Raw genomic sequence first — 22,202 nt, 5'->3', positions numbered from 1 at the left:
CAGATGGGAACAGCTCCATGTGAAACCCAGAGGCGAGGTGCCCCTTGCTYACCTCACAGGGACAAAAGCGGCGTGTTTCCCCCCCAGAGGCAGGGACTGGGCGCGGGGGCGATCCCTCGGCACGCCGAGCACCAGGCACGAGGCATGGTGCGCGCCGTCTCCGGCTAGGGCTCGGATTTTCCCTCACATGCCTGCGAACCGGATTTGGAGATGATGGAAAAAGATGGTCAGATGGATCTGTGCAGAATGCAAATGGACAGGGGAGTAATCACCTTAGCGGGATTAGAGTCACTGGGGCTCTGCGCGGCGCAGGAACGGTACCCGCGGGAGCCGGGTGCCTGTGCTCGAGAGCAGGGAGTGACGCAGGCTCCTCTCTGCCAGAGCTGCAAGCTCCTGGAAAAAGCGGGGCTGTTCAAAGAAGACAGCCAGGGCCCACAGGCAGTGCTGGCCCACTCCTGTGACTGCCCAGGCCTCCTGGCGRCTCTGCCTAAAAAGCAGGTTGGGCGGTTCATCGCTGCCTTGCACAGGGCCACCGCACACAGGGTCTCTGCTGGCTGGGGAGGCAGGAGGGGAGGCAGAAACTGCAGAGGCCAAAGGACCCGCCGCTGTTGCGCCTGGTTTGATCAGTTGGAAATGAAAGTCATCATAGTGGTGGCAGGTGGCTTGTGGCTCTCCTTCTAGAAATGTAGGTGGCCCTCGCATTTACAGCGGTGAAGAAATGCTGGCTTAGTGCATGATGAAGCTGAAGGAAGAGCAAAGCGCTTCTGTTCCTCGAAGGGRCAGTTGCCGTTTCTCCCCTCCTTAGAGCCAGCTTTGCATCCTCCTCCCGGTTCAACAAAGCCTGCATCCAAAGGCAAGCTATTTCACTGAGCCACCTCCTGTGCTGGGCTGCAGCTGCCTGCACCATGTGGGTCTGTGGATGCTCTRGATGATTCCAGGTTTGGTGTTAAACTAATGTCACCTTTTTCTCGGTCTAGTAGCAGGAAGACATTTATTGTGCTACTCTGTTGTTGTCCTGATCTTGCCCTGTGGCTTCCCTGCCATCCGACACGCTCAGTCCTTTTCTTTGACATGAAAAACTCTGGTAGGTGCCTGCAGAATAGAAATAATCCTGTTGCATTTTTCTCTCTCTTTTCTCTCAACTACAACACAAAAAGGGCTCGAATGCCAGAGGCCAAAGCGCCAGAATTCGAGTGATGACATTGAGGTCCTTTCCACTGGGACGCCGCTCCAACAAGAGAGCCCTGAGCTGTACCGGAAAGGGACCACCCCGTCTGACCTGACTCCTGATGACAGCCCACTGCAAAGCTTCCCTGCCAGTCCCTCCTCCACCCCACCGTTGGGCCCTTCCTGCAGGAACAAGAGCACGCATTTCTCCAGGCAGGTCTCAGTGGATGAAGAGAGGGGTGGGGAAATCCAGATGTTGCTGGAGGGACGCGGTGGGGACTACTTGAGACCCAACAGCTGGAGCGAAGAGAAAGTCAGTGGGACTCGCGGTGTGAGAAGTGGGACACTGCGCAGTGGTCAGCTAGGGTCAGCCTCCATCCCTGAAGACTACAGAGGCCGGAGTGGAGGACACAAACACTCGGCCTCCAACCACAAGCAAAGAGAGAGGTGGACAGATTCCCCAGCCACGGTTTCTTGGACTTCCCACCACAGGTCCCACAACCACAGCTCAGGGAGCTCCAAACTGCTTGAGCTAGATGAGGAGAAGATGAGCAATTATGAGATGGAGATGAAGCCCCTCATGAGGATGGATTCTTATATGCAAGAGATTCACACCCAAAAAAGACACTATAGCAAAGGGGGACCCTGCAGGAGCATGGCTGATGACCACCGTGGGGAAGACCGGGGCTTTGGGGTTCAGAGACTGAGGTCTAAGTCCCAGAACAAAGAGAATTTCAGGCCAGCTTCCTCTACCGAGCCTACGGTGCAGAAACTGGAAAACCTGAGATTCGGGGACAAAGCTGAACCTCGGCTACTAAGGTGGGACTTAACCTTCTCCCCGCCACAGAAATCCTTACCTGTTGCACTAGAATCYGAAGAGGACAATGGGGACACACTCAAATCCAGTACGGTAAGTAGGCAAACTTGTGTGTTGAAATCTGGCCAAGAAACCTGGTGCTGAGCTGTTGTAGTATTGCAGCAGAGTGGAAAGGGAGTTCGCTCTGCTAGCAGAACCGATCCCTGAATTATCCTGTGTTAGTGCCTTGAATTTCCCCCACTTCTCCCRTGCTACATAATAGAGCATGTTGGAAGTTGATGCGGGGTTTCCTGTGCAGTTTTYGAAAGCTTGCTTTGGCTGCAGACCTTCTTGGTGGGAGCAGTGGGTTCTTCAACAAAGGATGTSAGCAAGGAAGTTTGGTTTTGTTTTGTACCTTAGCCCAGGGCCAGCAATAAAAACACATTAGAGTGCTGGGTTTTTGAACACGTACCTTGTAGAAAAGCTGCAGGACTAGGCAAGCCTTTGTTGATGCTAACTTATGGTTAAGTTATAGCAGCAGAACTTCACATTGCCCTGAGCGTAACTTGGCTATTGCAACATCACTGCCTAAATCCTTATAGCTTGGTATTGCATCAGCCTGCAGTGCTCGCCCTCACTCCACTGCAATGTGCTGGCACCACCTGTTGATGCAGCGGCCTTGTCATGCTGTTGTGCTGGAAACCTACACAAGGTACCACAGCCATGGAGCAGGGCACATCGTGGCAAAGGCTCTGCTGATATTCTGTGGGGGCTGGACTCTGCACGGTTTTGTTCCTCTTGTTTGTAAGAAATGGAAACACACACTATAGAAAGCTAGGGAAACGTGGTTTAGATGAACTACTATGGCTTGATTGCAGTGCTAACTGGAACATCATTCTCAGAGAAATTATCAGTGGTCTGGCGGTACACTGAGCGGGGGAATTGAGCGGCTTTCTGCAGGGGGTCTGTCCTGAATCGATCACTGCTCAGGGTTTTCACTAATGATCTGTATGGTGCAATACAGCTCATGTTTATTCAGCAGGTAGATGTCGCTGAGCCAGGAGGGGCTACATGCAGTCTGGTTGGGGGGACGTAATGCAAAAGGATCTTGGCAATCTGGAGCAATAGGATGCAATTCAGTAAGGAGACACAGGCAGAGAAAGCAAAGGACAAGTACAGGAAGGAGTAACGGGCTAGCCAGCGGTTCTGCAGATCGGGGTGATAAAACAGATTAGAGCCTGACATCAGTTGATACTRTCACTCAACTGAGAAGAACACAAGTACACTCTGAGCAGGAGAATAACTTGCSAGTCCCACAGGATAAGAGCTGGTGATACATCGAGTGCTGGGCTCCTCATTTCAGGAGAGACAAGGACTCACTGGCACTCAACAGGAATGACTGGTTGTCTCAAAGCATGACCTGCGAGAAAAAACGGGAAGAGCAGGAGTTGTTCAGGCTAGAGAAGAGGAGATGGAGCAATCTTCAAACATATAAACAGCTGCTGCAAAGTGGAAGGGAATAATTTGTTCTCCGTGAACAGAATTAATGGGTTTAAATTCAAGCAGCAGAGGCAGAGGTTAGCTATTAGCCACTATAACAAGTCAAGGGCTGGAATAAATTGCCTGGGGAGGCTGTGGTGGCTGAGAGGGGAGAAGGTAGACTAAGAACAGGTTGAACAGCTGTAGCACAGATGTAACTTGGATAGAGTTGAACTGGCTTGGGAGAAGGCTGAGCTATGTGACTTCCCCATGCCCTTTCCTACTCTGTTTTTTAATGACCCCAGGACCTATCCTTAAAAGCAGCTTCCTCCCTTATTTTTCCCCTTGGTTTTGCATTGCTAGGAGAGGTGGTGGTGGTCTGATGGAAACACGGCTGCCCTGGCTTAGCACTGCTGTCTCTGTGCAGTAGGGAAGCCAGCGATGCTCAGAATTCACCCTCCATGAGTGAGCATCAGACACGCGGCAGGGCTGATGGGTCCCATGCTGCTGGATGTACCACAGCCCAGGCGAGATGCGCACCTAGGAACCAAGAAATCTGCAGCTCTCAGGTGGTGAAATTTCAGGTTCAGGCAGAAAAGTGGACCTAGATCGCCGTGTCAGGGTAGCAGAAGACACTTGTTTGTTTGGAAGACASGGACTGTGAAACCTAAATGACATTTGTCAGTCACTCTGAAAGTCTGGGCTGGAGGCATCCTGGTCTGCAATGTGTGATTACTGTTACCATACCTACCAGCATCCCTGCTCTTCCAGCCACCTGCCAATAGCTTTGCCAGCAGAGCAAAGGTGTTGGTACCTGCAGCCAAGGGATGACAGTGAGCAGGTGAGGGAAAGGAGAGAGCAGTGACAACTTCAGGAAACCCRCTGCCTCCTGCGATCATGGATAAGTCTCCCCCATACCCAGCCCTGGAGCCTGCTTGCTTCCTATTCATCTTGCAGGCTCAAAAGCACCCACACAGCATTTGAGAATTGAACACTCTGTTTGCTGGTGGACTGCACTGTGGGACACATCTTGCCTGTCAAGAAAAAAATGAGAGCCCTAGGTTAAACCTGCCCTGAGCACACAGGCGGTACCTCCAACGAACAAGCAAGAGGGCAGTGAGTCCAAACTGAACTATCTTTACTTGCTGGTGTAGCTGTCTGGGAAGCACTAAAGAAATGAAACTTATCATTAGGAGCCTAACAGGCTTTCAGAGGAAAAGCAACATCAGTCATTGCACGGACATCAACCCTGTTGAAGTCTGTGGGACTTGCAGATGGTCCAGCACCTTTGATAATGTGACCTCACATGGCAGCAGGGAACTGGGAGAGACATGGATGCCTTAGCACAGAGGCAGAGTCTCGACACATGGCGCGAAGGAGGAAAGAAGCAAGCGTTTCTCCTCACTCAGTTAGGCGTTCCTTGGGGCGATCGCTGGCACAAAGAGTCCTCGTGTCTCTCCCCACTCAGCCCAAGTTAGACAYGCTGCTGAGGCTCACACCTCACATTCAGACCCCAGCCTGCGTGCGGGAGCCATCACTGTTACATAAATCTCTCACACCCAGGGAGGAGGGCTTGAGCTGCTGCTTTGGAGGTAAACAGCCACTAATGCAACATAACATTAATGGCTATTTTGAGTGAATCCCAAACAATAACTAATAGGCGCAGTTGCATGTAAAAATGCATAGAAAAGCCATTAGAATGCACATCATACTTTTAAGTGCTGTAGCTGTGAAGCAGCATGTTCAGTTTTCTCACATTCATAACCGAGGGTGGAACAGATGGTGAAGGTTTGGGAGGAAGCTAATGTAATACAGAGGAAGAGATAATATGTGGATTTAAATAACCTACAATGCCAGCAACAATTTGTTCTCACAAGAATTCCACTGCGCGAGCAGGGTTTTATTCCAGTGGTCTGGCAGAGAGGAGGGTCATCAGAAAGGAGCAGGGTAAAAGGTATAAAAAGGAATGGAGAGTGCAGTGATTCGTGTTGCAACTTCCTGTGTAACACCATGACCTTGCCTGCACCTGCTGTCAAGGATCTCAAAGCATTTCCAAGTTCAGAAACCACAATGATTTCCTGAGGAGGAGCGGGAAGCTAAGGGGAAAGGATTTACCCTACAACCTGCCATCAACCTGCCTCTGTGCATGCTCCCTGACACAAGACACTCACATGCTCAATCCTGCACAAAACATTACGTCCACGAGGGGTCCCATTCATGCTCCAGATTTTCCGATGCAAAAGTAAGGCTCCCCAACTTCCCTGAAGCTCCATTTAGCATGCTGGTTTTAGATAACCCTTCCCTTCCTACCTCCAGCAGCTTGCCTCCAGTGTGCAGGCAAACCTCAGCTCCCGGGGAAGGCTGTGTGTGTGCGTGTGTGCGCGTGTGTGTGCCCACGCCATTTCAGCTTGCATGACAGCCTGCTTCCCTGTGATCCACAGCACTGCCATCTGTGAAGCTGCTCACTGAAAAGGGCATTTCTCATCTCTAAGACAGCTGGGCTGCTTCAGAAAGGTGCCTGCCAATGAAAGAGAAGGATGCTGTTAGCTAAGTAGGTCTATTTTTGCCCTACCTGGAGTATCCCTGTGCAAAGCTGAGGTTACCCTCACAGGTCAGCCTGTTTTAAAAATAATCCGCCACAAACCAGCTACACATGAGGCTCARTGAGCCCGGCGGGTTGGGTCTCTGTTACCATGCCAGCTCCAACCTGGTTCAGGAGCAAACACACCTCTGTCAGTGCCCACAAGGCATGAGAAGGGGTGCAAGTCTTGGAAGAAAACAGTCTCAAAACTACCCCTGCTCTTCCTCTCTTGATTTCTGTCTTGGAAAAGAGGCTGGAACTGCTGGGGGCTGTGGGGTCCCTTGATTCCCAACCTCTTGCAAAGTCTGCACAGGTGAGGACRCAGACCTCTAGAGAAGTCAGACATATAGGTTGCTATACGAGCTATGGGAACTTTGTTTTTCATCTGTCCCTTAGAAACAGGCCCCAGATGCCCCCTTCATGGGGGCTGCACACCAGTAATTGAAAACTGCTCTTACAGAGGTCATTTTTTGAGGCCATCACTCAATAACATTGATGAAATTCAGGAAAGCATTCAGCACTGCTTGGCATTCACTACTAGGGGACTTTGGGGTTTCAGGGTCATCAAGTCAGTGCTACATTCATACAAATGGTTTAAAATTACATTTAAGGCCTCTCGCTCTTTCTGTATCTCTGTGTGCACTGACCCCTGCATGCACAGAACAAACTCACATCAATTGTCATCGTTCGGGCAGATGAAAACGGAAGCAAGCGCGCCAGGATGAGTGTCGTTGTTGTTGGATTAAGGGAATTATATGAACGTCACTATCCCTTCTGGCCTCAAAGGACTGTAAGGCACAAAGCTCAAGCCTGTGTCTGAATGCTTCACAGGTTCCTAGATCCTTTGAGAAGTTCTAAAAGAGGAAAGGAAGAGGAAGAAAAGGGAATTGTTGAGATACTGGAAGGGGAAAGAGGTTTTCTAAAATGCCAGCAACCCTTTTGTTCATCAGCTCAAAACACATCACGTTTTTAGGGTTAGGGGAAAAAAAGGATGCATCTCCTTTCCTGCAGGTGCTGAACATCTGTACTTCCAAAGAGGAAAATAAGTGTTACAGGTACACAGGTACTCAGCATGCCAGTAAAAAAAGCCAGAATTCAGGCACGAATGGAGCCTGATTCATCTGCCTGTCCTCATTTAGCAGGAGCAATCACAGGTACTTAGATGAAGACTTCTAGGTTCACGTTGTGGTCTCACTAAAGGCAATGGGAAAGCTCCCTGTATCTGTGACCAGGCTTGATACTTGCTCCTGTAAACTCCYGTCTCATCTCATCAGGAAAGCCCCACGCTAGGGCAGCAGCCAAAAGACGCCAACCACCCCTGACATTTTCTTCARTCGTCACATGCTGTTGGATAAAACCTGAGTGGTCTCAGTGCTTTGCTAATGGCATCAGCCTCTTATTGCAAATGAATCGGGAAGCAGTCGCAGCCTTTCGTAGAACAGGGCTGCAAACAAATTTTGCAAGACATCTGCTCAGTTAAGGATCTCAGAAAGACCAGTGTCAGCTCCAGGTATCAGCTAGAAAGGTGGGGAGGGATCCCAAAAGCTGCAGTGCCTTGCTTGCTCGCTTTCTGTGCAAGAGGCGGATTCGCTATCCAGATATTCTGAGCAGGTTTCACTGTCGCTGGGGAAAGCAAAAAGGAGGCAGCCAATCTGCGGCGAGCACAGTGCTGTGCCGGGGCGCGCGTGGAAGGGATGGAGACGGCACTGCAGGCTGCGGGGCCGCGCCGGAGCCGAGGAGCACACCGCGGAAGAGGGGGAGCGGGGGCAAGGGGACAGCRCGCAGAAACTTGCCCCAGAAATAGCAGCTCCCCAGCAGCGTGGGCGACGCGTGCTCCTTCCCTCCGCTTCTGCAGGGCTCCAGAGCTTATTCTGAAGGGATTGACCTCAGGGTGGAGCATTTCCTTCAGAAAAGTTAGTCACTTTAAGCCCTAAAAGAATGCAATAATGAGACAAAAATAACAGCTGGCTGTTTCCTCCATAACGAGCTGACACCCGCCGCCCGTCCCAGCCGGCAAGTGCAGCGGCAGGCCAGGGCAGAGCTCTCCTGCCGCGAGCCCCTGGCAGCAGCCTCCCTTCCCCAGCTCCTGATTTCAGTTGCCAGCTAAGCTGCCCAGAAATACTGCTGCTTGATTTCTGACCAGCTTCACCTGCACCTCAGACTKGGCCTGCTGGAGGCAGTGGAAAGGCTCCTGAACCCCTACGGACCAGTGTGCTGGGAGAGGGGCCTGGGGCCTTTCCTGCAGTTGGTCTCCTGAGGATAAACCCTCTGGCTAAAAAAGCCTGTGCTCCTCCCAGTCCTGCTGGGTCAGGTTTTTCTGTGGCTTCTTCCTCAAGCATCTTCCCCGGGTCTCCTAACACAGCTGTGCTCTGCATCTGGCTTTTCCTTGCCCTCAGTGGGAGAAACGCAACAGGTTCAAAACACAGTCCCCACCCGTGCACGAGCTATAAGCGCCCGGGCGCGAGCACCAACAGCAGCCGCGCAAGCGAGAGGCAAGGCCAGCGCGGGTGCTTGTGCCACGAGCCCGAGGCTGCCCGGTGCCGCAACAACAGTCAGAGAGACGACACCAGCACTTTGGGGTGCTTCAGAAACTGTTCTTCCTCACATCTCTTTCGTGTACGGGGCATGGCAGGAATTACTGGTAATGACATGATGCAAATCACGTTTGGAGARAAACGTGGTGCTTAACGCAATGGCATCCTTTCAAAACCCTTTAAATCTYAAGAGGCCTTTGATGTGGCTGGAGGATGCACCTCCCTGACAGTGCTGCTCTCACCCACGGTTCATTTTAGGTTTTTGAGCCCAGCTCCACATTTTCTTCTACCTTTAAAAAAGCTGGGGTCAAATTCCAGCTTTTGACTGAAAGGGAACCCAAATCTTTGAACAGCACCAAACCTTGAAAACATCGTACCCGAACATAGAGTTAATTCCCTGCTACGCACATCTGTAACACGAGGACCTCCCCAGGACCAAAAAAACAGTCCATTAAGGAGCACAATCCGCTGCGCAGGCTGGAATAATGCTGAGTCTCACCGGGACATACACGTGGGCTTCCCAGCTGGATTTGAACTCTGGCACTCACATCTCARTTTGTTCATTTTCTATCTAAAGTCCTCCCTGTTTCCAGGGGGGACCGGCCTCACAGTGTGGTGGGCATGGCAGGGACACCATCCTCGCCAGTCCTCAACGGTTCAGCGCAGGCAAGTGGAAGAGAGCGGCTCTGTGCTGGTGAGGACTGCTGGATGGGCACCCATCACTTCCACGCACCCACATCACCTCCGAGCTCCGACATCTGCCCGTCGCTCGCAGAGCCCCACGTGGACTCTGCAGCCCTGAGCTCCCCAGCAGAGACCGGGGGGGGCCAAGTCCCTGCATAGAGCCATTGCATCTTTCTTAGCTCACTCTCTGCTTCTAAGGGGTACCAAGGACAGAAGTGATGAGCTTCTGGGCAAARCCCTGCTTTCTTTCAAGGCCCTCAGCCACTTGCCTCTTTTCTGCAGCAYGTGGCTTTTCTGTACCACGCAACTTAGCTGCACAGCAGTATCAAGCGCCTGCTCCTGTGCCTACTCTGGTTATACAGGCACGTTCTGGGCAAAGCCTCGCGCCACCTTCCCCTGTGCTCGCATCCTGGGGTCGCTGGAGATGCAGCAACACGCTGGAGAAGGCAAAGTTAATCTCTTCAGTCTCTCTTGGTAAATGCTCTTTAACTCTTTAGCAGCAGCCTGTTCCTGCCAGTGATTGTGAGGGGATTTGTCAATTTAACACAAATGCCATGGAGCTGCTGAGTTTTCAGCATTTTTTCTAGTGCTGAGACTGGAAAACAATGTATATATTTTTTGCTGATCCAAGTCCTTAGTAATTACACTTAATAGGTCCCAGAGGGATTCCTAGGTAACCTGCACTATGGTTTCCATGGCAGAGAAACATAGCTTGTACTCTGCGATAACAGATAATAATGGATTGTTAATACCTAAATTAATTATGCTACAATTGTATTTGTAAACCAGCTGTCCCTTGCATTCCCAGTAAGACTCTTGAGATGCCACACAGCAGTTTTAAAAAAACAAAACAAAACAGAGAGGCAAAAACAGTAGTGCTTAGCTTCAGCCATCATCAGGACAGCAATGTGGCAATAATGACAGACTGAAAGAAGCATTCAGAAAGATAACCACTGTTTCACTGAAGTATTTCACTCATTATTTCTTCAACTATGATTACCATTACTATTACTGTGCTGTAATAAGAGTTTATGCATTTTTTAATATTTAAATAGGTTTGGATCTATGTTCCAGCTCTCTAAACTTTGGAGCAAATCTTAAAGTCCTTGGAGGCAATCCTTGTTTATACAGAAGCACCCTTTTACCTACCTAATACTGGGGCATCTGACCCTTCATGGGTAGGTGTTTTTCTCCTGCTAAGAAGGAGCCCTGGGATCTCATTATATTAAAAAAAAAAAAAAAAAAAAAATCCCAGCCCCAGAGCTGTCTTGTTTTGCTGATGAAATTTGCCATCATCTACTATGCAAGCAGAATGCCGAGGCACATCAGAGACTGATTTAATTTTTCCTTTCCTGGAGCCCGGCTGGTAACCATTCTGGGTGGAATTCATCTCACGTCACTTGGTCTACAGACAGCCTAGGTGGTTAGCTCAGACTAGATGTCTAATGTTTAAACATCTAAAATTGGGTGAGAGGACACTGCCAACTGGCGTCTACTTCCCAGCAAAGCAGGTTCTGGACTTGTGGGCACTGTGCTGGGAGGCAGAGTGGCATTTCAAAACTGAGCCCTGTCTCCTGAATGACAGACAGGGGAGTTTAAACAAATCTTTGCAGTTCTTGGACGGCCTTCTCTAGCACTACTATTTCAGGCCTGACTGAAGAGAGCACTGTAACTTTTAAAAAAGAAAAAAAGAAAAGAAAAGAAAAGAAAAGAAAAAAAGCTTTGCAGGCTGCTTGCTATCTGTGACACACAAACCCCAAGTTCAGAAAAACAGCTCAACCTTTGGCTTTCTAGCGCCCCCAGGTCTGAGGTACTGCTGGCCCCAGAGTTTTCTCTGGGCTTCTCTTTATAGGTCAAGTAATGCAAAGATGAGATAAAGCACCACTGAACTACTAAAGCAATATGCAAAGCTGCAAATCAAGGGCTATTTCTCTTATTCCTAGATATGGGTGGGTCCTGCTAGAGGTCTGGCACGTAGTGTACAGAGTTGTAAAAGTATTAGCTACTAGTTCTAAAATGTTGGTTACAGCTACAGTCAATGGGAGTTCACTGACCTATTGCCAGGCTGGGCTCTGGAAAACATCCCTTCTATAGCACAAAACCAGAAGTGATTCATCTTCAGACTGGGCACTAAGTAGGAATCACTTCTTAGAAACAGATGACACATATCCCAGGACAGTCGTGCCATCAAAGGGAAGGAGAAGGATGTGCATTTACTCTGAGCAGAGGTTAGGGCACAAAGATCTTACTAGTTAGAAATAAGCCAGACATAAGAAGCATTTAGAAGTGCAGCAGGATTCGTAATTGGAGCTAAAACAGAASCTTCAGAATCACAAAGCTGCTTATCAGATCAGCTGTCACAGCCAGGCCTCCAGCCCCCTGCTAAGATACGCYGATGTCTCCCTGGGGAGAACATCGGTATCTAACGTTGCTGTATAGAGAGTCCTTCTTGGAGTCAGCACAGGAAAGAGGGTGTTAGAATGAGAAAGCTGTAAAAAGGAAGCAGAATTCGTAGGTTGTCAGACAGAACCAGAGGGTTGCAGAGAACCCTCCCCTCCCAGGTCATCATATTTCTGGGGAYGCATTCCTGGCAAATTCAGAGGACCCGACATACGCATTGGCAAAGCAAGCATTTTCTCTTAGTTCTACATTGAACAGGGAGAGGTGCAAGATGCAAATAGGTGCAGACTGAGCCAGGTTGCCAAGTAAAACTTTGGTGCGTGGAAATCCAGCTGCAGCTGAAGCTGAAGAAGCAAGTGGGTATGTGCATGCTGCACAGGTTGTTGGACCCCCTCATATTTCAGATGAAGACATAACTTTGAAGTACTGGTGTATAAATGAAGGGTGTGTGCCCTCCCTGGACTCCATCCTATCACTGTCCCCTGAACACAGGTGCCAAAGGATTGAGACCTCAGTCCGACCAGCAGGTCCATCCCAAAGCGTCTGTGTTTGGGAGTACAGATATGCCAGGGAATTAAGAGACAGATAGTCCTGCTCTAAGCTTTTTTTTTTATGGGAAGAGAAAGCAGCCTCCAGAGGGTATCACAGACTCATGTCAGTTGGTATACAAGTTTGCCTCCTGCATGTTATTGAGATGATATACTGGTATGAGCAGAGCAAGGGCAGAAATGGTTGCTGCTTCTTTGGCAGAAGAAATCAAGCTGCAAGTGGACCAAGGCTAAATACAAGCATGACAGAGAGCAGTTAAGTTCTCCCATGGCTGTGAGATGGAGGGAACCAAATGCATTTTGTGTCTCTGTGGTACCTTGCCAACAGAAACAATGACAGTGATAATCACCTGCAATCTGGTATTATATTAACACGAGCTCAAAATCGTGAAACCCAGTAATCTTTTGAAATGAAGCTAAACCACCAAAAAGTAAATAACACACCACATCGTAGGGCCTGGCAGCAGCAAGGCCGGGGGGGAGGAGTGGCAACAGGGGGGTGGTTTCTGCCTTTGAAAGCATTTGCGTGGTACGCGGGGAGCGATTTGCTCTGCACAGCCAAGCATGGATACCTGGCTGCCAGGAGAGTCTCTGCAATCCTTCCTTTTGGTTGGCTTCCTCTGACCCTGTTGCTAAGCGACAAATATGCCTTTCCAGCGAGCTCGAGCATCCTCTCTCCCACCCACTCCCAAATGTGAACTGAATCAGCCTCCTCAGAAGAGAGACTCTCTCTGTCCAGCAAGGAGCTTTTTTCTAGCAGCTCTGCAGTATGGTGCAAGGATCTGCTCAAAAAGGGCAGCCACCCCTGCCTTATGCCAGCCGGAARAGGCAAAGGCGCGTTGTTACAGGAACAAGAGCGAGACAAAGAAAAGTGCTTGTACCATTCCTGGCAATTAAAGCTGGCACGGCTTAGCTGCAGCAAGAATAGATGAGGATACCAGTTACTTCAAGAAATAGCTACCACCTACCTGCAYACACGCTTGCTCACCCTGATGCAAGCCACGTTAACACTTTAGGACAGCAAATGTTTGATGGCCTGTGATGGCAGGGACTGGAAGGCAGGGTGGATGTTTTTTGATTGTGGTTTTGGATGAAGATCAGTTGTAGGGTTGCCTGCAGTCTGATGCCAAGTGGTCTTCTCCCAATATTCCTGGGATGCTAATGGGGTCCAACAGCCACATCCTAATTGGGTTCAACACAAGGCAACGGCATTAAGGGGAATATGGGCTAACTGAAGACACTTCAATATAAGACATATCAGTCGGAGCCAGTTGTCCAGACTGCCTTTATGGTCAGTAGAAAGTAACGGACACTTCTGGGGTGCACTTAAACCAGGCTAAGGCGGTCATCTGATATGGGGCACCAAAGCCACCCCTGTTTCCTTGACCTGCAATGGGAGTTTAAACAACTGGATCATAAGAAAATACATAATGTTCAGTGAGATAATCCAACCACAGAAACCTAGTTGCAGCCAGGTGTTCCTACACTGACTCGTTGGCAGAATGTTTTTCACACAGTTTCCAAAAGCTTAATTTGGCCCACCTGAACCTCAGGAAGGATTATGAGAGCTTTCCCAAAACACTGCCCTAATGTAGACCACCATATGCTGGCCTTTTGCTGTTACCAATTACATGTGCAAGTGATGATGAGTACTGGGAAATGTCCTTTGAAAACTCCTCCAAACCTTCCCCAAACAACTGTGTGATCCACTATAACCTTTTTTGCCCTTTTTTCCACCTCGGGTAAGCATCTGATTGTAGTTACTCTTTTATGGCCAGATTTCCTCTGTAAATGATATGGGGGAATCCATGCCCACCTGCTGTCTTAATAGATGGATCCAGTGTGCCCACATCTCACCAGGCAACCTTGGTGTCTGCTGGATCCAGCAGTTGCTTGGTCTGGAGCTCACACTGGGACTTGCATGCCGTTTGTGCTAATSCAGCAAGCAGAGCCTACCCCAATAATCGCTGATACGTATGTCTGTTGAGGAAAATGGGAGTTCCACAGCTTTGCTCTTATTCCAGCAGAAGCAGGACAGTGCTACCAGGGCTTCCACGAGCCCCGAGTGTGCATCAAGCTATGAGTCAGGGTGGGGAAGGAGCGAAGGTGTCCCTGGCAGAACCATTTCATTTCTGTTTGTGAAAGAGAAACAACAGGGATTTTGTCTGCCTTGGCCAAACCGGCCGGCTGCCTTAGTAGGGCACTGTGCTTAGGCAAAAGGCACCTGGGCCCATGCTCATGGACACAGTGACGGAGGCAATAGATCTGGGTTTAGTCCCTGTTTCTGCTCTTCGCTCATGTGTAAGGGGGAGATCTTTGTTCACACTCACCTTCCGAAGGCAGCAGCATGCAAAAATTCAGTAACAATTACCAGATGATTGGGATTCTCGGTTGGAAGGGATAAATCCACTGTTTGGGGTCTGCTTGCCTGCGGACCTCCCTGCCCTGCCACATCACAGACCCAGCTCAGCTCTGACCCCTGTAGGACAGTCGGCCACAAACAGACTTTCAGCATGTCTTGTAACTTCTCTCCTTCTCTTTCTCTTCCAGGGCTCGGCTCCCATTCTGGTAGTCATGGTGATCTTACTAAATATTGGAGTCGCCATTTTGTTTATTAACTTTTTCATCTAATTCAAGACTGTCTTGTTTGCAAAAATAACAGTTACATGTATGAATGGGGGAAAAAACCAAACAACAACAACAACAACAAAAAGGGAAAATCATAACTCGAACTGTCCTATGACAATTTCAAAGTCTTTTCACAGAAGAACAACAAATGATCGAGTCTCACTCACAGTTTGCCTTTTTTCCTGGGTAATGTTTTTTGGATTTTAGCCAAAATTCTTTGCTTGTATAACACTATGCTGTGTGGCATGGCAAAATGCTATCAACACTCTGCCCCCCCAACACTGGAAAGGATGAGAAGGGATCCCAACAAAATAAAACCTCGTTTCCCTTACCCTCACCCCCAAGAACATAATCATAACAACAGCAATGAACCCAAAATGGAGACTAGATGAGGGGATCATGGGGAAATTTTGTTTCAACTACGGGTCCTGGGATGCTCCAGGCTGAGTTTCCCAGGGAAATCCACAACAGCTTTAATGATAAAGTAAATGGGAGAGAAAATTAAAATCAAGCAACTGGTACTTTTATTCCCTTCTCCCTTCACAAATGGAGAAAAGTTGTAGTGAGGAGGAGGAGAGGAGGAGCACAGGGATGGCATGAATCCTGTCTAGATGAAAAGATGACAGAAGGGGAACAGGCCCCATTTTCTTACCTGGTTTCAAAAACAAAGAAGTGATTGGCATTTTGCTAAATCTGCTGGGGGCAGGGGGGGACTAAGGAACACAAGATGTGAGCTGTGGCCCCACCACCCTCCTGCCTTCATTCTTCCTCCCCAAGCTGCTCCCCCACATGACAAGGCTGAAAAAACACCAGGTGCCCTTGGGTCCACAGCAGATTCTTTCTGGGTAAAAATTTGTACCTAGGTCCCCCCTCAAACATATGCAAGCATCCTCAGCGACATGAATGAAGTACTCACTGGTCATCGTGCTGCATTCTCCAACACATAAGGAGCAGCACTCTCTTGAAGAGAGTCGAGCATCCCATCCCAAACGTGTATGTGCACAGAGATGCCAGGGAGCTATTTTGTGGGGAAGGACTGGAGTGAGAAGGCTCAATTCTGATCTGCCTAAAATAAAATGAAACAAAACAAAATTAAATTAAACTGTTTTTAAAAGGCATCTGGGGAGGAGCACTGGAGCATGTCCCAGAGAGGAAGGAGAGGGTGGTGGGTTTGTCTCTTACATCTTGCTGTGGACTGTTTCAGACATCATGCTTGGGCTCTGAGCATGTAGTATTTTGCACTTTGTAATGCAGGATGTATATTCCAGCTTCCAACATGTCCCTGTAAAAAAAACAAAAACAAACAACCAAACATCATTGGCAATGGCAGCCTCTAAGGATGTATTCTTTTCTTTTTTTTCTATGTCACTTAATTTGTTTGTTTATACCATCTTTGTAATATGCCTGCCTTGATTTTCTCCCCTCCCCTGTCCCCACTGATAATATGCATACTCATTAAAGATGCCGTATCCCTGTTCTGAGCTGTTATGGTCCCAATCACACGAGCGTGGTCTTAGCTGAATTGCTTGGAAATGGCTGACATCCTGTTGCATTTCAAAAACAACTGTACTGTTTCCTTCCCTCCCTGTGGCCTGAGACCAGGCGTGCAATCCCTCCCTGCCTTGGAGACAGGCTTTGCTGGTGACCCACCACTACCAGGTACAGTTCAAACAGTTACTACTTGTTTGGGATTTGGTACCTCCAGGGACCAGCCTGCACCCTCAGCTCTACCCACCACAGCCCCGTTCAACAGTAGGTGGTGTGTGCACGGCAGCAGTCCTAGAGTGGGATGTAGCCCCTACACAGGTGTACTGAGGTGGCGGGGGGAATCCTCCTCAACATTTCACATACAGAGTTGTTGGGTGCAGCCCTGACTTGTGGACTCAGCTTTGCTTTGCTTCTGTTTTAGCTGTTTCTCTGCTACCTTTTCAGCAGATTTCTTATTACACTGCACTGGATTGCTATATTTTTAACCAGAAATAAACAAAAGATTAGAGCATGTGCCAGTTAAATTCAGTTCTTTTCCTTACATGGTCTCACTCCCTCTTGCAGTTTTTCTTCCTCCTTTTCTTTCTGTCTCTTTTCAGGCAGAGGGCTATGGGTGGATAGGGTAAATGACACTGAAGGCAGCGAGATTCCAGTAACTTTTCATTTCAGGAGTTGTTCGTCCTTTTGGTACCTCTTCATTTTTTCTGGTTTTTCCTTTTTGGTCCTTAGTCCTCTTTTTCACTCTTGAATGGTTGCTGCATACCTGAAATGAACCAAATAACGACATACTGTAAGTGCAGCCCTAGGAACTCATCCATGCTGCCACATGTGTTTTGTAATTCTAGTTACAACTCCTTGTAAAGACTCTCAAGAACTTTTTTTGTACATTCCAGCTAAGTGCATGACACAAAGGTCCCGCCAGGAGCAGGTTAAAGTCATTGTGTGCAAACACAGTACGATATTTAGATATGTATAAAGCAGCACAAAAATGCCTATCATTACCAAATAAAAGTACTAGTGATTTCACGACTAGCTTTTTCACACCAGTGACCGATGAGTTATTACTTGCTCTTGCCCTTGTCCCAACAATTGCACGTGCAGACACAGCACATTTAGTACAGTTCAGAATTTTCCATCTCTTGGTTCCACTGGACAAAACCTCATACCTTCAGTATGAAATATAGCTGGAGACCAGTATTAATTGGTTCTCAAACCACATGTTTAAAAATAACAATTCCTTTATAAATCATAATGAGCTGAGCAATTTGTCTTAGTTCTAGGCTTTTCACATCTGCTTAAGGCCAAAAATATTCTTGAGAAGTAGCCCAGAGAGAGAGATAATTCAGTATATTTTATTTTTCTTATTAGCCCTGGATTCCTGCATATCTACATGTCTATCACCATGCATATAAAACTGTGTAAATTGTCCATACCATGACAGAACGCATGTGAACAGCTGAAGGTTTGTATCAAATTTCTTAGGCTGTGCTGGTATTTTTATGTTTGTACAGTGGAACATGCAGCACCTTCAGTACAAGAAGGAGTTGGAGCTCAAGGAACCAGCTCACTTAAGCTGGCTTTCACACCATCACAGTAAGATGCAGGAGCCTGGGGAAAGGGCTGTGTCCCCCTCCCCAGAGATGCACAGATTCTCCTGACAGGCCTCATCTGCGTGAGCAATCAGCTGGTCTGACACTGCATCCTTCAGGAAGGCCTGAAGAAAGGAATAAAAAGTTCTCCACCTGTGCCCCAAGTCTGCTTCTTTCCAGCCTGTCTGGCATCTGGTTTGCTTGCAACCGAGACCTAGATCCTCTGCGAGCATTGGACTTCTCTCAGCTCAGGGCCTGATCTTCCAGAGATGAGCTCTTGCAGCACTGTTTACTTCAGAGGGAGTTATGAACCCTCAGTGCTGCTTAAAAAAAAAAAAAAAGAAAGAAAGAAAGAAACTGCAACGTTGGGGGTGGGGAGAAGGGGAGAAATGGAGAAATAGCATGAAAATTATGCCATACTGAAGATGAAGTGGTTTACTGAAACCCATGGCCTGACAGATTCTGGCAAGTTAGCAGAGGACATAAAAGSAGGATGTTTTTAAATTATCTTGGGCTGAGGTTGACTTCAGTGATTTCTGCTAAAGTAGAACAGAACAGAGGACAAACTGCATCCTGCCCATGCTGCACGTTTTTRCTGTGAGTAAATTGCTTGCATGGAAGAAGGGCCTTGAAGATCTTGATGTGGTAGCAGGTTTTTCTCATACAGGGAACTTGGTCAAACCCTTGCACAGGCCCTGAATAAATTGCATCAGTTGTGTTGTTGCCTATTACTGATTTTCAAGGCAAGACTATGTGAGGAGCTCTGCACTAAACTCAAGGCTTGAACCATTGCTGGAGACAACGCTGAGTGTGCACGGAACACATGCTTTTGAATAACAGACTCACCAAGATGACACTTCCCTCAGAGGCGTTTCAGGCTCTTGCGTTCCTTTTATCAGTCTGTTCTGTCTAAAATTAACCCACCAGCACAAGTACTTAGCTTCAGCAGCATCACCAGCCTGTTTTTGCAGGATGTGCATAACTATTTCACTACCATGCCAAGCCAGGGAACTTCAACGGGCAATGAACCTCCCCCGTGGTTAACACACAGTACCCAAAGGTGTAAATACATGACCCAGAGCGTGAGCTGTGTCCCTTCACCTGAGGCATCTCCAAGGTCACATACCATGACATCAGAGGGAACTTTACAGATGAGAGCTGCTGAGTGTTGCTCAGTGTTTGTTGCTGGATGGATGGCTTGGACATGCTGTGGTGAGTTGACCCTCCTGCCCCATTGGGAAGTTTCAAATGGACTAACGAAAGATAAGAGGTTCATATTAACACACAGGTGTTATATACTGCTATCTAATAGATTCACAATCCTTGTCATCTGCCTATTTACTTTTATCTCCTGCTCGGGTATAGTATTAACAGCACCAATAGCCCAGCAAAACTCAGGGTCTCTTACAGACTCACTGTTTTAACATGGTGAGAACACCGAAATCCCCTTTCTTCCTTCCTGCGTAACAGCAGCTGCACGCCTCCTCAGCAGCAGCCGCATTTTGGTATTTTTGGTATCCAGCATCATGCTCTTGTTGCAAGGAAAAGCAGGGAGCACTACATGTGCAAGCAGCAGGAGCACTGCTCCCCAGGCCCCGCGGAGGGGAGCATAGCTGAAAGTTCTCTTTTAGCTTGTCTATACTGATAAGTCATTGTGGGTTAGGGATGGCAGATGCTGCAGCAGTTGGACCAACTGTTTCCCAGCGGAAGGTAAAGCATTTGATATGCTCCCATTCCCCATTCCTCTGAGGCCTGCTCTGCACAAACATGTGTGTCCTCAGCCTTTTTGTCTCACTGACAGACACAACCTGCTCAACGTTACATAGTACTGAGTGGACTCACCAAAAATACTGCTGCAGCAAGAAGGTAGAAGTTTTATCAAAGCTYGCAAATGGTGAATTAATCCAGATTCACTCTAAGATGAACGAGCAAGGGTGAGTTCAGTTCAGTGCAGAGCACAAAAAGCCTGACAAATGAGTGATTTGCCAGCAGGAGAGTTTGGGATTGGTTTAACTCCATAAGCTGCCTGAGCAGGCAGGCCTCGCTGGGAGGAGACCAGCAAATCAGCATGACTGCTAAGTCATCACTATTAGCAACATCCCAAGGAAAGATACTGGGACTGGTCTTTCCATCCACAAAGCACACTTATCTCTTGATCAGCCCAATTACCCTGCTTGCTCTCTGATAAACTCCATAGMATGGTATGTTAACTTTGATACCCCTGATACATTACAATAAAAAGACAGATACGGGGGAGAAACAACCCCATGTGTTACAAATTAAGCTTGAGGTAGACATGAAACCACTAACCTTCTGCTGTGGCCCTCATTTGTGTGTCCTCTAAAGCAAAATGTGTTTCAGCTGGCATTCTTTTATTCTCTTTTTTCCTTCCTAGTGCTACACACAAATACAATAGAAAGTGCAATTTTAATGTGTTATTTACAGTGCAATTACAGTGTGCACACGTGGCCTGAAAGAAAATGAATTACTGAATATATTTTCCTCAAAGAGTGAGTAAAAAGGTTACCATCAACCCTTTCTTTCTTTTAGCTGAAAAAAAGAGTAAGAGCTTGGCTGTTTCCAGGTATAATAATAAATTGAGAGCTCTTTATGCTACATAAATGTTTACACACATTTAACCCTTTCTGCAAAGAAATGGGCAAAAGCAATGGTCTGACGGGAACCAAATGAGTAACTAGATTTTATGTGGGTGTTCTTACATTAAAAAAAACACAGGCTTTTCTGTGTTCATCTCAGACAGAAGAATAACTATTCTTATGACAGACACTGCTGAAGTTTCTGCTTTCTAGTTTTTCATTGAGTTCTAGTTCTGGTCCTACCTTTGGGTATTGTTTTGGGCAAGTCACTTCACCGATGTATGTCTGCCTGCAAAATACCTACCTTCTTCTTTAAGGTACTTTTGGACCTAACACAAGAAAAACTACCATAGATCTGATTCAACATCACTGAATAGGCTTTAATGGACATTCAGCCACTTCTCAGAAGAGACAGGCACCATTATGGTTTGRTATCAGCATAATACAGCTTGCATTTCTTAAGATCAGAGCAGAGCCCCTCATGCTCTGACCTCTTCTGCAGCCACAGGAGCTTAAAATAATAACCAGGTGTCTCTGGCTGGTTTTCTACCACAGAAGACATTTACCTTTTCTTAGAGGCTTCATTTACACAATCAACATGCGACAGCTTCCAAGGCTTCCAGTTAGAGCAGCAAGAGACGGGCCCTAGTATCCAGAGAGATCCTCCAGCTGTTTCTGGCTGTATGGCTCAGAGGGAGGGCTGCAGTTGTTTTGGTTTTTTTTTTCTGCCAAATGGTGGTTGTACAAGCACCAAAATTAATTTCTGTCTGAAGTCCAATAGCTGCAAATGCTCTAGTGAGAACGGACGCTGTGTGGGTTTCAGTCCCCACGCAGGCTGTTCCAATTACACTGCTAAGCCTCATTTTGTCAGAGCTGACAATTAAACCTCAATTTTGAGGCCAGGACAGTTTGCCATGGCAGCATGCTCCCATCACGCAACCTAAGCAATAGGACCTTCCTGAACCAGGCAGTATGACCAACCACAGCCTCTGCCGACTCATCCAAAACCCCAACTATGACAAAACCACAGCAGCGGGTGCTGCCAAGCCCAACTAACCTGAGCCACCCTATAATCCTGCTGTGCACCCTATTCAGCTGCATCTCACAGCAGAGTAATGACAGCCTTGTGAAGGCAGCACCTCCTCTGCAACCCACCTGCAAAGCCTCATCTGCCTTTACGTCCTACAGGCAGCTGTGTAAACACAGCTACGCTGCTTGCAGGAGCAGGACAGTTGGCCCATCCTGACTCACAGGTTCCTTGGAAGCATGTCACTTCCAGTCCATGCCTTCTGGAATCATAGTTAGCTTGGCACAAAACACAGCTAGAAATACGTTCCAGAGCCCTTGATGAGAAGGTAAAAGGAAAAGCCTTACACTGTCACTGCATACCTTCCAGCTCATATGATGCATCTGGTTCCCTTTTCCAACTGTCTTTCTACTGGAGGGGACAGAATATTTTCCTGCAGCTGCAGCACTGTTCAAAACAATCGTTCATCCTCGGCACTGCTGCAATTAGGTTTCAGCTTCGAAGAAAAAAATCTTTCAGTGTGTGTATCTGTATTTTAAATAATCAAAAAGCAAAAAATGGTAAAAGAGATTTGGCAAAAAAAACCATGTTCCCCTCTCCGGTTGGGCCTTTGGAAGGGAGCCCTGTGCACAGATGCTGTGATTTTAAAACTACTATTTTCAAACATCTGAAAAAGAAAGCCAG

General features: G+C 47.8%; 1 protein-coding gene and 1 long non-coding RNA gene across 2 annotated transcripts in view; one reads left to right on the top strand and one right to left on the bottom strand.

Moving 5' to 3' along the window:
• JPH3 (junctophilin 3) overlaps positions 1-16,294 on the top strand; it is a 44,135-nt gene extending 27,841 nt beyond the window's left edge. The window contains exons 4-5 of the mRNA XM_085310144.1: positions 1,158-2,077; positions 14,740-16,294. Coding sequence (XP_085166270.1) covers positions 1,158-2,077; positions 14,740-14,820 — 1,001 coding nt within the window. The 3' untranslated portion in view covers positions 14,821-16,294. The remainder of the gene's footprint in view (positions 1-1,157; positions 2,078-14,739) is intronic.
• On the bottom strand, positions 5,077-15,764 carry LOC146592943 (uncharacterized). The gene is made up of 5 exons (XR_014896496.1): positions 15,734-15,764; positions 13,158-13,371; positions 7,817-7,953; positions 6,696-6,877; positions 5,077-5,960 (listed from the first exon to the last, which is right to left on the bottom strand). It is a non-coding gene; the product is annotated as an uncharacterized LOC146592943 (long non-coding RNA).
• Positions 16,295-22,202: the final 5,908 nt, after the last annotated feature.

Source organism: Rhea americana, unplaced genomic scaffold, assembly GCF_003343005.1.
Source record: "Rhea americana isolate MKP2758 unplaced genomic scaffold, rheAme1 scaffold_311, whole genome shotgun sequence".
In the NCBI taxonomy this organism is placed as follows: domain Eukaryota; kingdom Metazoa; phylum Chordata; class Aves; order Rheiformes; family Rheidae; genus Rhea; species Rhea americana.
This window is presented reverse-complemented; position numbering and strand designations above follow the sequence as displayed.